This window comes from Antennarius striatus, chromosome 18, assembly GCF_040054535.1.
Source record: "Antennarius striatus isolate MH-2024 chromosome 18, ASM4005453v1, whole genome shotgun sequence".
NCBI lineage: Eukaryota > Metazoa > Chordata > Actinopteri > Lophiiformes > Antennariidae > Antennarius > Antennarius striatus.
The window spans coordinates 17620725-17634621 of NC_090793.1; the positions used below are offsets into that span (position 1 = coordinate 17620725).

Below are 13897 nucleotides of genomic sequence, written 5' to 3' on the forward strand. Positions count from 1 at the left end.
GTCATGCTACATAAGAATATCCAAGGAATTAAATATATCATGGAACACAGTGAAAACCGTCATCAAGTGGAGTAAATATGGCACAACTGTGACAATACTAAGAACAGGATGTCCTTCCAGGACAGTAACACTGAAGGAGCTGCAGGAATTTCTGGTTCATACTGGGTGTGTAGTACATGTGACAACAATCTTTATAGGGTGGGGTGGCAAGCCTCATCTTAAAGAAAAAAACATCCAAGCCGGGGTTATTTTTATAAAGACACCCGAAGTCTCCCAAACGTATGTGAGAACATGCGTTACTGTCTGATGAAACCAAGGCTGAACTTTATGGACATAATTCCAAAAGGTCTATTTGGCACAAAAACACTGCTAATCATCAAAAGAACACACCTGTGGTGTAGCAGGGTGGGGGCAGGATCATCATCTGGAACTGGAGCCTCAGTCAGAGAGGAGGGAATAATGAACAATTCCAAATACCAGTCAGTGTTGGCACAAAACCTTCGACCTTCTGTTAGAACGATTGAATGACATTGACCCAAAGCGCAGATCTAAATCACCAAAACAACGGCTTTACTGGTATAAAACTGAGGCTTTGTGTGGATGTTCAAAGCCTTCACAATCTGTCAGATTTGATGGTTTTGCAAAGAAGAGTGGGAAAATATTACCACATCAAGACCTGCCAGGCTGATGGGCTCCTACCCAAAAAGACTGAGCGCTGTAGTAAAAGGTGCTTTTTCCCCTTTAAAGGATTCAGATTGTTTTCGATTGCATTGTACAGGTGAAAGGTCACATTAAAGGTGGAAGAAGTTGTGAAATTATTTGTCTTGCTTCATTTTTTTACATTACGAAAACCTGGCATTTGAACGGGGATGTGTAGACTTTTTATATCCAACTTATATATATTTGTGTCTTTGTGTGTATATGTGTGTGTGTGTGTGTGTGTGTGTGTGTGTGTGTGTGTGTGTGTGTGTGTGTGTGTGTGTGTGTGTGTGTGTGTGTGAGTATTTCATTGATGGATTCATTTAGAAAACCCCTCCACCCCTTCACCATCCCCTCCAAACAGACGTGACCCAGGAAACCTCACGATGGTGAGTTTAGTGTTGAAGCAGGACAAAAACTGAAGCAAAGGATGGACGTTCTTTCTTTCCATGAAGATTCTGCTAAAGGATGGGTGTGACTCCACGTGTCGTCCTCTTCTCTGTTGGAAGTCTCTGATCAATGTCTCATTCTGTCCCGTTGGCATCACATTTAACAGTTAAGAGTGAGAATCAGCGTGGACCAAAGTCGTCCTCTCCAGCACCGGTCCACCACAAAAAGAGAGACAGAGGAGGATTTACAAACCGCTGTCTCTCTCTTTATTTCTCACTCAGTCGGACAGACTAAAGGACAACAAGAGTTTTCCTTCCTCTCCTGTCTGTCCCGGTTCCTGTTGTGCCTTCGGACAACAGCAGGGGGTCTGTTAAGACGCTTTACCCAATTCTATCTTCTTCTGAATGACCCGAGCCGAGTGGTAGATGAGGGAGTCGATCAGCCCAGCCACTGCATGTTGAACACAAGTCAGATCTCAGCTCATGTTGTTCAAATAGTTTGCATTGTATGATCAGGTAACACTTGGGGTCACATGACTCACCTGTAAACACTCCTCCAATGATGGCACAGACTCCTGTTAGGAAGTGTGTGAACGATCTGAGCAAAAGGAGAGCAGATATGAACACATATCCATCTTTTCATTTAAATAAACATCTTCCTGTGAATGTCAAACTTGCAAGCCCCATTTTTCAGATAAATTATTTTACTTGTTTTAATAATAGACTAAATTTAGCTGGGATTTCAGTTTCTTTAATCAATTTTTAAAATTTCTAATCTAACAGGGATATGATCAAGAAACAAGTGTAAGTGAAAAAGTTCCACCATATATCCTTTGACACCACTAACAACTGGATTCTTGTCCTTAACCACAACATTCATCATCAAATGTCCAGTTTTAAAAAATGAAGTGTTATTTTGTCACATTCTTGGTTGTTTCCTACCTGTGTTTCTCTGTGAATTTAACCATCATGGGTGACAGCTCATATAAAACAAACACGCCTGGCAGCCCCTGGTCCCCTATTAGCCCGTTGGCTACTTTTTCATGTCTAGTAACTGAGAACTGGTTTGTTTTTACCACCTGCAGAACCGAAATGACAAGAGAACTCTGCTTTAGGCTGGTGGACATACTTCCTACAGGATATTTAAGGGAAACTCAGTCAGACAAGAGAAAAACACAACACTAAAGGTTCAGTAATCTATTTCTTAGCTGGGTTTGAATTATAAAATGAACATCATCTAATCAGCACAATCTTATTTTGGACTCACCTCTCCGTCAGTTTTCACATAGATGGTGGGAACAATTTTAACGAAATATTGGTACATCATTGATGCTGCGGATATGGAGAGGAAATAGAGGTTAAATAAATCTGAATTAGGTGAAACAGGACATCAACATAGTTGTTAATAATCTCTGAGGAAATGGGACTAAATGAAAACTATGCAGAAGTCATGGCGATCACGATTAAATGTTTTCTCTTTTCTAAACTGATTAGTTATCGCCACACATTGCTGTTATTGACGTCCTCCACTAGATGTCGCTGTTTGATTCTCTCCATCGTGTTATCTGGGCTCTATTAGCTTCCTCTGCCCTTTTGTCCTTCCGCTTTCTGGCTATGGAGCTCTGAGGAACCGCCTCAACGACCAACTACACGACAGTTGCCCCGTTAGGAAGCAAGATTCTCTCCTGATCTTTAAAACTCAATCCAGGGTGAGTCCCCTACCGACCGGCTCCGGTACCGAGTCGGTGGAACGAGTCGGTTCGTCCGGAAGGCCACGCGCTAGCCTCTTAGCATGCTAAGCTAGCACATAAACGCACCGGTGGAGTGAGGAGTTAACTTGTAAACAACCGAGATGTTGAGCAAAACATGAGATGATTAGTTCGTCTACAGGCATTTATTTAGTTTATCTGACGAGCTAATCTGCACGGATCAGCGTTGATTTCCTGCCAGCTAGCTTCAGTACTGACACCGAAGTGTCGATGATGTCGATCTAAACAGTTGGAAGCACCTGTGAAAGTGAACCTTGTCCAGAGAAAAGGAGCAGAACCCAACGAAGGGGATTCTCATTGCAGATCATCACCATCACATCCCGAATGGATCGGTTGTCTTATCTAAACCCACAGCAGTATGGATTATAGATTATACTAGTTAAAATATGCAGAGCTACAGTGTCAATACTAAAGGAAGCCGTGATTGGATCAGACTGCACAGAGAACTCTGTCCTGTTTCCGCTCCAGATGCCAGTGGCTGTGGGACCTTACGGCCAGACCCAGCCCAGCTGTTTTGACCGGGTCAAGATGGGCTTCATGATGGGTTTTGCAGTAGGAATGGCTGCTGGTGCCATGTTTGGTACATTCTCCTGTCTCAGGTAACCGAACCGTGGTCTTCATCCACAAATCTAATGAAAAACACGACCGTAAATCGAAGCTGAGCAGCAGCACTCTGTAGCAGCATTAACTTAAAAATGTAGACCAAATCCAGCTGGTCACATCAATTTAATGATCATGTAAATCAGTGAGAAGACAGAAACAATGTTAAGAACTCTTCTCACTTGAAATATTTGTGGATGTGCGGAAACAATCTTCATGTTATTTTAGACTTGTTGTTAGAATTGACCTTCCACAAACTGAAGGTTGTTTTTCCTGACGTGTTGGTTTGCTATCTTCAGCTGACGCTGGATTAAATCTTTCCTCCTCCTGTAGGATCGGAATGCGTGGCCGGGAGCTGATGGGAGGTGTTGGGAAGACCATGATGCAGAGTGGCGGCACCTTTGGAACCTTTATGGCCATCGGTATGGGCATCCGCTGCTAAGGATGCGGAACACAACTGCACAGCAATGGGACTTTTCCATTTACTGCACCCAAAGAGCTTTTTGGTGACGTAACAGCCCCCCCCCCCCAACCAGAAGGATGTTTCTCAATAAAAAGTCAGATTTGTCAAACAGTTTTCAGAGTGGATTTTACACTTTCTGATGTTCTAAGCATCCCACCAACAGCAACTTGAACCATTTTCCATTTGAAGCCGTGGTTCACATCTCTTGTGTGGTTTAATTCTAATTCTTTCAAACTTTTAACAAAATCTGCTTTGCACATAGAGTAAATAAATCTTTAAATTGAGTCTTAGTGTTCTTTTAGCCCTCATGCATCTGTGCAGACTTTACATGTAAACGATGTCAATCAAAACCGAGACAGGAATTTCAACAGACATGGTCAGTTTGAACCAAACGTGGACACGAGGAATTTGTCTTTTACTGCTCCCGTTATTCCATCCAGCATCATAGGACTTGACTGACCTTGCAAAGCTGTGACATTTGTGTTGTCCAAAGGGTTAACAATGCCAGGGTAGTCTTTCCCAAACGACAAGTGTTTTATCAGATGGGTCATGTTTATCTGTAGAACGATAGAAAGAAGACTTCAATGAACAAAGAGCTGCATTTTTCTTCTCTTGTTCTTCAACATTTCTTGTTAGCATTTTTACTTATGTGGGAGACCATGAAGAGCTGCTCTGAAATTAGAATTCATTTAACAGAATTGTTAATAGATTTGTAAAATCAGTTATTTCTTTCCAGTCAAGATTGGAGTGATACATTTTCAGAAATTATTAGATGAAGGACTCACATTGTCTAAGCCAAAGCTCTGCAGGTCATGTACTGTAAGAAAAAAAAAAAACTTTATTACTTCACACACATTTAGGAAAGACGTATCAGAAATTTTTGTCACTAATCTTGTTCAGTTAGTTAATAGAAGAGAATACGAAGCTCACAGAGTTAGCAGAGGCATCTTTGACCTCCTCTGAATGTTGTTGGGCTCGGGAACAAATCTGAATTTGTTTCTTACCACTGTAAAAACCCGAGCAGAACTACATTCACTGAATAAGGAGGTTTGAGGATTAAAAATCTTTGTAAAAGTACAAGAAAAAAGATTTTGAGTTTTAAAAAGCAGATTTTGAGTGAAATAATGACCAAAATACAAATACAAGCTGTAAATTACAGTTTTGGTGTCAGTTTAGTCGGCATTTTAAAGCCGTTAACTTCATTTTGACATGACCTTCACCATCAGAAGGTCTGGATTGTAATGACATGCCACATCTTCAGCGTGTTCTCGTTAGAAAGAATCCTCTTACTTCAGCAGCGACACATTTCTATAAATTTACTAGTTTAATGTAGAAAATGTACTGAACTATATTGATCATGTTTGAAAATACTAACAGTGATCAAACATGTCTGAATTGGGTGTCAACCTGTACTGAACTATTTTTAAATGAACTCATTTTCACTGCAAATACCTGCAATGTGCCAAATAAGAGGTTAGTAAACCAGAAGGAGCCTGTTCTTCATCTACGTTTAGAGGTTTTCCAAATAAAGAGGCACTTACTTTCCACAGCGTGTACTGCAGAAAGAAGAGAGAGGAGTCACTACAATGATGCACGTAGACAACAAGCTGTGTGAACTTCAACTGGTGGGAGGATGGCAGTAGGAGCTGCACAACACTAACAAATGGTTTTCATCAAGATGTGTGATGCATGAGTTACAGCTTTTAAAACCAAGTATTAGAAGCTCAACAGAAACAAATGAACAGCATTCTATCTCACTGTGGAGGATAAGTTATTCTATTCCAAGGAAAACTATTAAAGAACTACTATTACTACTACGGCTCCACAGTCAAAATGTTCAGGACCAGTGATTCTTATCTCTTGTTTCTGCAGGTAACCAGTCAAATAAATCAGATGAAACACACATCAGATGAAAGTATCAAAACAGCCACAGGATGATGTTGGAAAGTAACATCATGTCCCCATACGACACTTAGGAGTCAAGCTCTTCCCTTTAGTAGCAAGTTTGTTCAGTTCACATGAGAACAGTTTTCAGTGGATGAAAAAAATGGTTCATTTGAACTTTCAGTGACTGATGTTATTTTTCTTTTGTGGTTTAATGTAAATATGAAAGAAAAATCAAGTCAACTTGTGAACAAGCGATGAAAACTGGCAGCCGACAAGTTGGAATAAGCTGTCAGGAAGAACCAATGGAAGAAAGATGAAGGCAAATGCAAATTGTATTCCAAGTATTAAGTTATTATTCAATATATTATTTCTAATATATTAGTTTTTGGGGGTTTTTTCGTCAGTGTTAACAGAATTATATAACCTGTACTGCAGCAAGTCACTAGGGAGTAAAAGCAATATTTTTGGCTTCATATTTGCGAGGAGGTTGAGCTGCCTAACACCGTCACATGCAGTGTTGTCGTTTGTGGAAAACACCGGCAGAATAAGGTCCTTCTCAATATCATTCAACCATTCAAAAAAGAGTTGGAAAGTTGATGCAGAAAGTTGTAGCTTAAATGAAAAAAAATAACTGATGAAGAAAAGTATGCATCACTACTGGATATAATCTGATGTATCATCAAAACACTAACTATTCAAGGAGTCGGATCCTGAACAGCCAGAGCCCAGTCAGAGAGAACACACTACTATGAAATCTGTCATCCCATACCAGCAGAATTACCACCCAAACTTCAAATGAACACAAGAGATAAACCAGTGGATCTCCAGTCCACTGACAAAAATGTCATTTCTCAAACAATCAACTTTCAACTATAACGTTGCGTTCTCAAAAATGAACTCCAAAAGTGCAGCCGATCGACAAACTGGTCTTTGGAGGACTGATAAATACGACAGCCGTCAAGCCCGACGTTACAATGCATTGTCATTTGTATGACTGACTGGTGGTTCATCCCTGGCTAATTTAAAAACTGGTTGTACAGCTTTCAGTTTACATTGACATTTCAACATCAGTTTGTCAAATGATTTACCAAACCTTGACAGGACATGTGAGGCAGAGACAAGGATCACCATTTTTGAGTATGTACAGTTTGTTGGGATGGTAAAAAGAAGCAAAAGACTGTGTGAATGGTGATTTTCACAGAACATATCCTGTTTTCTTCCCCCAGTCAACATCCGCTGAACTTTGACCCACAGCCCTCAATCTATTCTTTACATCCTAAACTACTCCCTGCAACAGAAAGAACAAATTATTCTGATGATGATCTGGGTCCACTACGGGCACACAATTAGCATGTTTCCATGTGCGGTGATGTCATGGCAGTAAATATTGTTAACAGGACAGGAAACAATCACAAATGTCAGCAGTCATCATAAGGACACCTGCTGACATTTAAGTGTATGAACCTGATGTGTGTGTGTGTCTTTATACATGGTTACAAGAGCCCATCTCTTTGAATGGAAAGACAAACCTGACCCAAATTATTAACACACTCGCCTTTAATAAGAAACAATATTTCTTTAATTGATAATTTTTCTATTGCCCACACACCAATAATACATCATAATAGCCTAATGCCATGTGATATGGATCATATGGATATGGATTTACTGCTCTACCTGAAAGACACTCAAATAAATTACAAGCCCTGGTAATGGCGGAAAACTTCACCATGCACGATTGTGGCCAAAAAATGCTTTATGAACTGATGTGATGGGTGGGGAAGTACGGATTTAATAAAGAAGTGGATGAATGAACACAGCCCAAAAAACACAAATACGTTTAACAATCTTTGGACCTTTTGGAAATGCAACATTTTTAAATAGAAATGTCTTAAACTCTGGATGGGTTTTGCAATTGTTGGGAAAATCATACAATATTAACAACATCAGGTCTTACCATGGACATGGGACTGCTGGAAACTTTTTCCTGGAGCAAAATGGAAATTTCCTGCCACCTAAGAAACAAAGAACAGGAGGGTCAAATTAAAAAAAAAAAAAAAATAGTCACAACAGCTTTAGGACAATGTCAGGAAAATAAAGAATGGGGATGGATAAAAATGTTGTGGCAGTGAGGATAACTCCTCTCTGGACAACAGAGAGAGAGCAGAGCTGGTTCAGGTCCTCAGGATGCTGTACTTTCACATGACAGTTAAATTTGGTCAGAGAATGCAATATTTCTTTTCCAGTTGGGGAAATGTGTGGTGCTGTTTGGCCTGCAGAACTACGTGCTCTAGGCAGTCTTGTTTTGATTGGTCAAAACCTGCCAGGTGTCCTCTGAACAGAAACACGACTAAGGATGCCAAGAATCCTCGATGGGTACCTTGTTGACTTCCAGGAAGCCATAAACCTGGCAGCCTTCATTCTTCTGCTCCTGCATCTTCTGAGTGAAGCCCTCTCTCTTACACTGCTCAATAGTGTCAGCGCTCTTGAACGCCCAGCCTCGCCGCCGGTATGCCTCACGCACATCATCACAGGTGTTACAGCATCTACAAAAACACACAGTACAATTAGGAATTGGTTGGGGCTATTGGTGAGTTAGACAAGAGGAAACGAGCAGAGGGTGTGTTGGTTTCTTACTTGAGGTCTTCAGTTTCTGCTCCGTAGCAGCTCTCACATCTGTTTGGGTCCAGTGTGCTCGGGTCGAACCCTTCACCGTCATCAGCTATACCCAGTTCTGCACAAATAACACACGACATGACAGTCAGTAAAAGTTTGTTTGGCTGCTCCAGCAAAAAAAGAAGTAAAGCTTCTCTCTAGAATTCTCTCCTCTACTAGAAAAATGCAGTCTGTGCTGGTTAGGACAGAACACACCTCTGTCATAAGTGAATGTGGGCAAACTCATTTTAATATCGGAAATAAGAAGTCAAAAAAATAAAGTCTCCAGTCTGCACTTTGGTGATGTCGGACTGCATGGCACAAGCTTTAAACACAGAAAGGCCATTTTTAGTGTTACAGTTTGTAATAATGATAAACTGATCAGCCGGTTAATAAGTTTTTAAATAATTATTATTCTTTTGATTGCAACCAAATGTAACCTAAAGTAGGCCAAACAATTTGTGTTTTGTTGAACTATTAAATTTAATAACAATAAATCACAATTCAATTATTACAGTTAACTTTCAAAGATAAACGCAATTTGATGTTTTTACTCCAAAAAGCGTTATCATTTAACAGTGTATGTTTTCATTTCAGAACAAGGTGTTTTGTTTTTTATAATTGTTAATGTCATCTTTGATTTAAACATAAAGGAGGAGGGGTGACATCACTCACACCATGACCCCCCCATGAGTACCAATCACACCTAACCCTAGATAGGCAACTGGATTGCCTGATCTCGTTTATTACAGAAAGTCAATGTTTACCATGTTTGTCTGCCTCAAGGGTGACAGGTTTGAAATCTTTGTCCAGCCGCTGTTTGAACAGATTGTGTTCAACGTCCAGCTGTTGCTCTCCAGCCACATCCATGGCGTCTATACTGAGGTCTGAAACCAAAGCAGAACAGATTGTCCAGAGCTGTGAGGCCATGAGCATGTATGGCTCCTCTCTGATGGAACAGCTCTACTTACAGGCACAGGGCATGTGAGGGAAAATGACGTTGATGTTGATTTTCAGTTTGTCCCCTCGTGACGTGTCGACGTAGAGCTCAGGGTGGACCTACAGAAGCTTGAAGAGTTAGTCTAAACAAAACCACACCTGAAACTGACGCACTGACATGAAACCTGAATGAATTTCAGACGTGACAAAACAAGAACATTTTTAAATCATATTTTTGGGTTTTCTTTACGTCAATCCCTTTTCAAGAAAAGAGTTAAACAATACTGTTCTAATAATGAATCCGACATTTTGGTCCAAAAGCATCAGCAATAGCTTATGTTATATGACTGGTTAACATCATTTAACACACCCATGACAAGAAGCTGAGCTGCCAGCAGAAGAGTCAGTTTCACTGGCCCAAGAAATCGGAGCGGTCTGGCATGATGTGTGTCAGGATTGGAATGGCTTTAAGTTCACACAAAGAAAACTTTTAAAATTTTCCCTTGATAATTTACTGATGTGTAACCCAATCACCTGAGAACAGGAAGTATAATCAACATGTCAAATACGTTATTATCCTGATTTAGATGCAAACAGCACCTCTCAAATATGTTGAGACAACAAAAGAGAAGTTGTGTCGCCTGATTGGTTCATTGGTGAGAGGTGATGGTATCATATTTGTTGTAAAAGCGGCAACAATTCAAGTGTTAAACTTTCACAAATAAAGATGGCTGTTCATCCCTCTGTGAAACCTCACAGAGAGGATGTGAGTGGATAAAGAGGAACTCACCTCTTTAGTGAGATAGTACTGCAGCTCTGAGATGAACAGGACTAACATGATAAAGCCGCTGATAATTGTTACTGCAGAGAACAGAGCAAAGAGTGCATTAGGAATAAGACTTTCTGTAAAATCTTGCATTAAAGTGTGAGACGTTCAAAGAAAGGTCTTCTACATATTAAATCATATTTTATTACTAGAAGGTATATTTGCTTAATGCTATCTGTACTTCAAAGGTAAGAAAAAAGGAAATGCTCCACAACAAAAGTAGACCAGGGCAGAATGGTGTTTGTAATCAAATTAATTAAAGCACTGAAGTATTAAATACTTCTGAATCAAATATAGTATGTGATTCACAGTGATAGAATGAAAATTGAATAAAATTTTAAAAAACACGCTATGAATGATCACAATTACTTTTACATTATTTAATATTATGATGCATTAAGTTGTACAAATAAAAAAAAGGCTGTAGCAGATTGGAAGACTAGAAAGATTAGAAGTGCTTCATATTATTTCATAAGCCGCTTTGTTTGGTAGATTTGGACAAACGGACTGAGTCTCAAACCAACACTTATGTTGATTATCAGTTACTGTGCTAATTATTTTCTTATTTAGTAGTTGATTATACTTATTATTATATAATATTTCTGACACATTTGAACAGAATAAAACCTGACTTAAACAGACACAACTGTCGACACAGTAAAATTATTAATAAAGAAAAGGATCTCATTCACATATCTGACGTTTAATGAGAACAGGTTTACATTCTTGTTTGAATGAATGATGGATGGATGCAATCCATCTCTATCCATCCATCCATGTACACACAAAGAAAGAGAAAGATTGAAAGAGAAAGAGAGACAAACAGACATACATACAGTACATATGTACATGGTGTAGTACTAACACATCCCATAATATTCTCATGGAATCACAGTCCAAAATGATCCTAACTTTTGTCATCAGTGCTTCTGTTCTCCTATTTCAAGCAGGTGTTTTGGAGTTTTACATCTTACAGCTTCTTGCTGAAACATTACATCTATAACAGGTTTATAAAGACGAAAACAATGAAGTTCAGGGTGTGAAACATGAAAGACCCTTTCACTGTTTTCAAAATAGTGAGTTTTTACTCAGCTATAGACGGATTTACACATTCCACTTTACTGAATCTCTTCTTAGTAGCATCGACAAAAAGTATTGATGGATTATCGCACGTCAGCGCCTCTGATCAGCACGTCAACAAAGAGCTTTAGAAAATAACGTCAAATATGAGATCAATGCACACGAACAACTGTCTATTAATAACAATGCCGGTATGTTGCTTTATTGACATGGAGCAATTAAAATAGGTTGTTCTGCACCAGTTCCGGTTTAATTCACACCCTAATGTATACATTAAGTCTGTTACTGAATGTCTTTCATGTATCTTACATTATAAAGACATAACTGTGTTAGCTTTGTTGTTAGCCAAGCAGCTAACAGTCTGTTAGACTGAATGGTTTCTGCTTTGATAAATTAAAGCCTCTCACCGGTCGCTCCCCCCCAAGTCTTCACTCGGAAATCCTCCAGAGTTTTGGGATAAGCGTCAAACTGTTTTAATTTGTTGAAAGCGTCCATATTCCACACTAGAATGCTGCAACTGCAACAAACGTAACCGACAAATTCATGTACTACGGGCACACATAATTTTTCCGAATTCACTTCCGGGACACGCGCGGGGCACAGTTGAACCAATCAACGTGAGCCACAGTTAAACCAATCAACGTTAGCCGCGTTTTAGATCATGAAATTTTTTTAATATATATATCTAAATTACATATATATAAACTATGTATACATTACTTAGGAATACATATATATATTTTAAAATATTTTTAAAAAAATATTTATACATTGTATACATATATTCACAAATGAACACATTTTAACTTCAAAATATTATGTATAAAAGTTATAAAATTTTAAAATGTAATTAAAAAATAAAAAATACAGACACATACACACACACACACATTTTAGCTTCAAAATGTTATAACGAAAAATTATAAAATTCAAATCAAAATAAAAATTATACACACGCGCACACCCCCCCCCACACACACACATTTTAACTTGAAAATGAACAGTCCCATGAGCCTTTGCGCTTCTAACTCAGAACTGTCATCACACAGTGTTTGACTGTCGTGTTCTTGGTTTGTTTTAGTTTTGCTTGTTTTTTCTGGTTTACTCTCCCTGCATTGTGTAGCAAGAGGCATGGCTGGTTTTCTCTCTCTGTGATTGGGAAGACCTCCACTGATCAACTTTCTGCATACTGTAACCTGGTCTTGACTCCACTCCTGTGCCAGATGAGTCCTCCTGTTGGTGTTTGCCTCACTGCCTGCTTCAGTCAACAGTGCCTCTGCTCTCCAGAGGTCCTTCTCCTGTGTCTAGATATTTCTCCTGCTTGGACTCTTCCCCAGCTACCAAGCCACTCCACCTCTTGCCGCCATCATCTGTACCTTTTGTCCACATTTGTTCATCAAACTTCAACCCTGTGTTGGTCACTTCCTCAGTGTATCCAGAACTCAAACCATCTTGTAATAACTGTTCCTTCATGAGATGCGACCTTTAACCTGCTCATGTGGTTACAAGCCAGTACTGACCAGCACTGGAACTGGAGCCTATCCCGGCTGGTTTGGGGCGTGAGGCGGGGGAAACTTCGGGTGCGATGCCGGTGCACCGCGGAGCCACACAGAGACACAGACAAACACACACTCACTCATACCTACAGGCAATTTGGAACCAGCCAATCAACCTCAAGGGCATTTTTGGAGGAGGGAGGAAGCCGGAGAGCCTGGAGAGAACACATGTAGACACAGGGAGAACATGCAAACTCCACGCAGAGTGGTGCCCACTGAAATTTTTTTTTTAATTATTTTGGAAAAAAAGGGTGAACAGTGGCAGAAAGTGACGAAGTGGTCTTGATTTGAATTCAGGTGTCATCCACATACCTGAACCGATAGCTGTGTCTGTGTTCAGGCCCTTCAGTAATCTGACATTCAGCATCCGGACCAAGACAAGAGCGATGCTCTTCTGTGACGTCTACATTAGGCCTGAACTTTACGAATAAGGCTGAACTCCATCGTGGAGTTTTCATTCATGTTTCAGGCCTTTAGGCTTTGAAAAAACACTTGAAAATGATGTAATGTTCATTGGGCTATTAAAAAAAATCCTTCCATCTTTCAGTAATAACGTGCCCATTTTAAAGGACTGGGTTAAAGCTCAAACCACCCACACAGAAAAACCCTTCACATTTTGATTCACCCTCTACACCAGGTATCATTTCACTCATTTGTGTAGTTAGTTAAAATCCCTACATCCGTCATTTTGGTAATATTAGTGGAATAAAATTCAGGATGCATTACTTCAGTTTCATGTGAAGTGCTTTGGGTGCTTTGAAAGGTAATTAAGAAATCCAATCCATCATTCAATCCAAAACCTCAGGACTCTTTCCTTCCCGACTCGTTTTCTGTCCTGTAGTTGATTGAAACCAGCAAACAAATAAAAGCAACAGTGAGACATCCACTGAGCTTTAAACCAACATAACTGCATGCTTTTCAATCAGATGTCATTTCTATTTTTGCCCTTCTAACATCCCACCTGTATAAATAGATCTATAGCTTCTTTGTCACATTACATATTTATACAACAGAATGTCATTTCTATATGACAG

General features: G+C 39.6%; 2 protein-coding genes across 3 annotated transcripts; one reads left to right on the top strand and one right to left on the bottom strand.

The window, feature by feature from the left end:
* Nucleotides 1-919: 919 nt before the first annotated feature.
* Nucleotides 920-11866, bottom strand: ergic3 (ERGIC and golgi 3). 2 transcript variants are annotated; one of them, XM_068340415.1, is made up of 14 exons: nucleotides 11715-11866; nucleotides 10192-10262; nucleotides 9434-9521; nucleotides 9230-9349; nucleotides 8445-8541; nucleotides 8188-8353; nucleotides 7765-7822; nucleotides 5462-5476; nucleotides 4706-4737; nucleotides 4381-4477; nucleotides 2356-2420; nucleotides 2031-2167; nucleotides 1631-1686; nucleotides 920-1539 (listed from the first exon to the last, which is right to left on the bottom strand). In XM_068340415.1, exons 1-14 carry the CDS (start codon nucleotides 11800-11802, stop codon nucleotides 1460-1462), a joined length of 1170 nt encoding a protein of 389 aa, XP_068196516.1. In that variant the 5' UTR covers nucleotides 11803-11866; the 3' UTR covers nucleotides 920-1459. The 2 variants fall into 2 exon arrangements, with proteins under 2 accessions (XP_068196516.1, XP_068196517.1); XM_068340416.1 differs by lacking the exon at nucleotides 5462-5476.
* On the top strand, nucleotides 2639-4204 carry romo1 (reactive oxygen species modulator 1). The gene is made up of 3 exons (XM_068340417.1): nucleotides 2639-2797; nucleotides 3326-3456; nucleotides 3791-4204. Exons 2-3 carry the CDS (start codon nucleotides 3326-3328, stop codon nucleotides 3897-3899), a joined length of 240 nt encoding a protein of 79 aa, XP_068196518.1. The 5' UTR covers nucleotides 2639-2797; the 3' UTR covers nucleotides 3900-4204.
* Nucleotides 11867-13897: the final 2031 nt, after the last annotated feature.

What these genes read in the sequence shown, in the direction of transcription:
- romo1 (XM_068340417.1), top strand. Translation starts at nt 3,326, where the DNA reads ATGCCAGTGGCTGTGGGACCTTACGGCCAGACCCAGCCCAGCTGTTTT. An exon ending in GGTACATTCTCCTGTCTCAG is followed by an intron (nt 3,457 to 3,790) that starts GTAACCGAACCG and finishes CTCCTCCTGTAG; the next exon opens with GATCGGAATGCGTGGCCGGG.
- ergic3 (XM_068340415.1), bottom strand. Translation starts at nt 11,802, where the DNA reads ATGGACGCTTTCAACAAATTAAAACAGTTTGACGCTTATCCCAAAACT. An exon ending in GCAGAAACTGAAGACCTCAA is followed by an intron (nt 8,354 to 8,444) that starts GTAAGAAACCAA and finishes GTGTTTTTGTAG; the next exon opens with ATGCTGTAACACCTGTGATG. An exon ending in AGAGCTTTGGCTTAGACAAT is followed by an intron (nt 4,478 to 4,705) that starts GTGAGTCCTTCA and finishes ATCGTTCTACAG; the next exon opens with ATAAACATGACCCATCTGAT.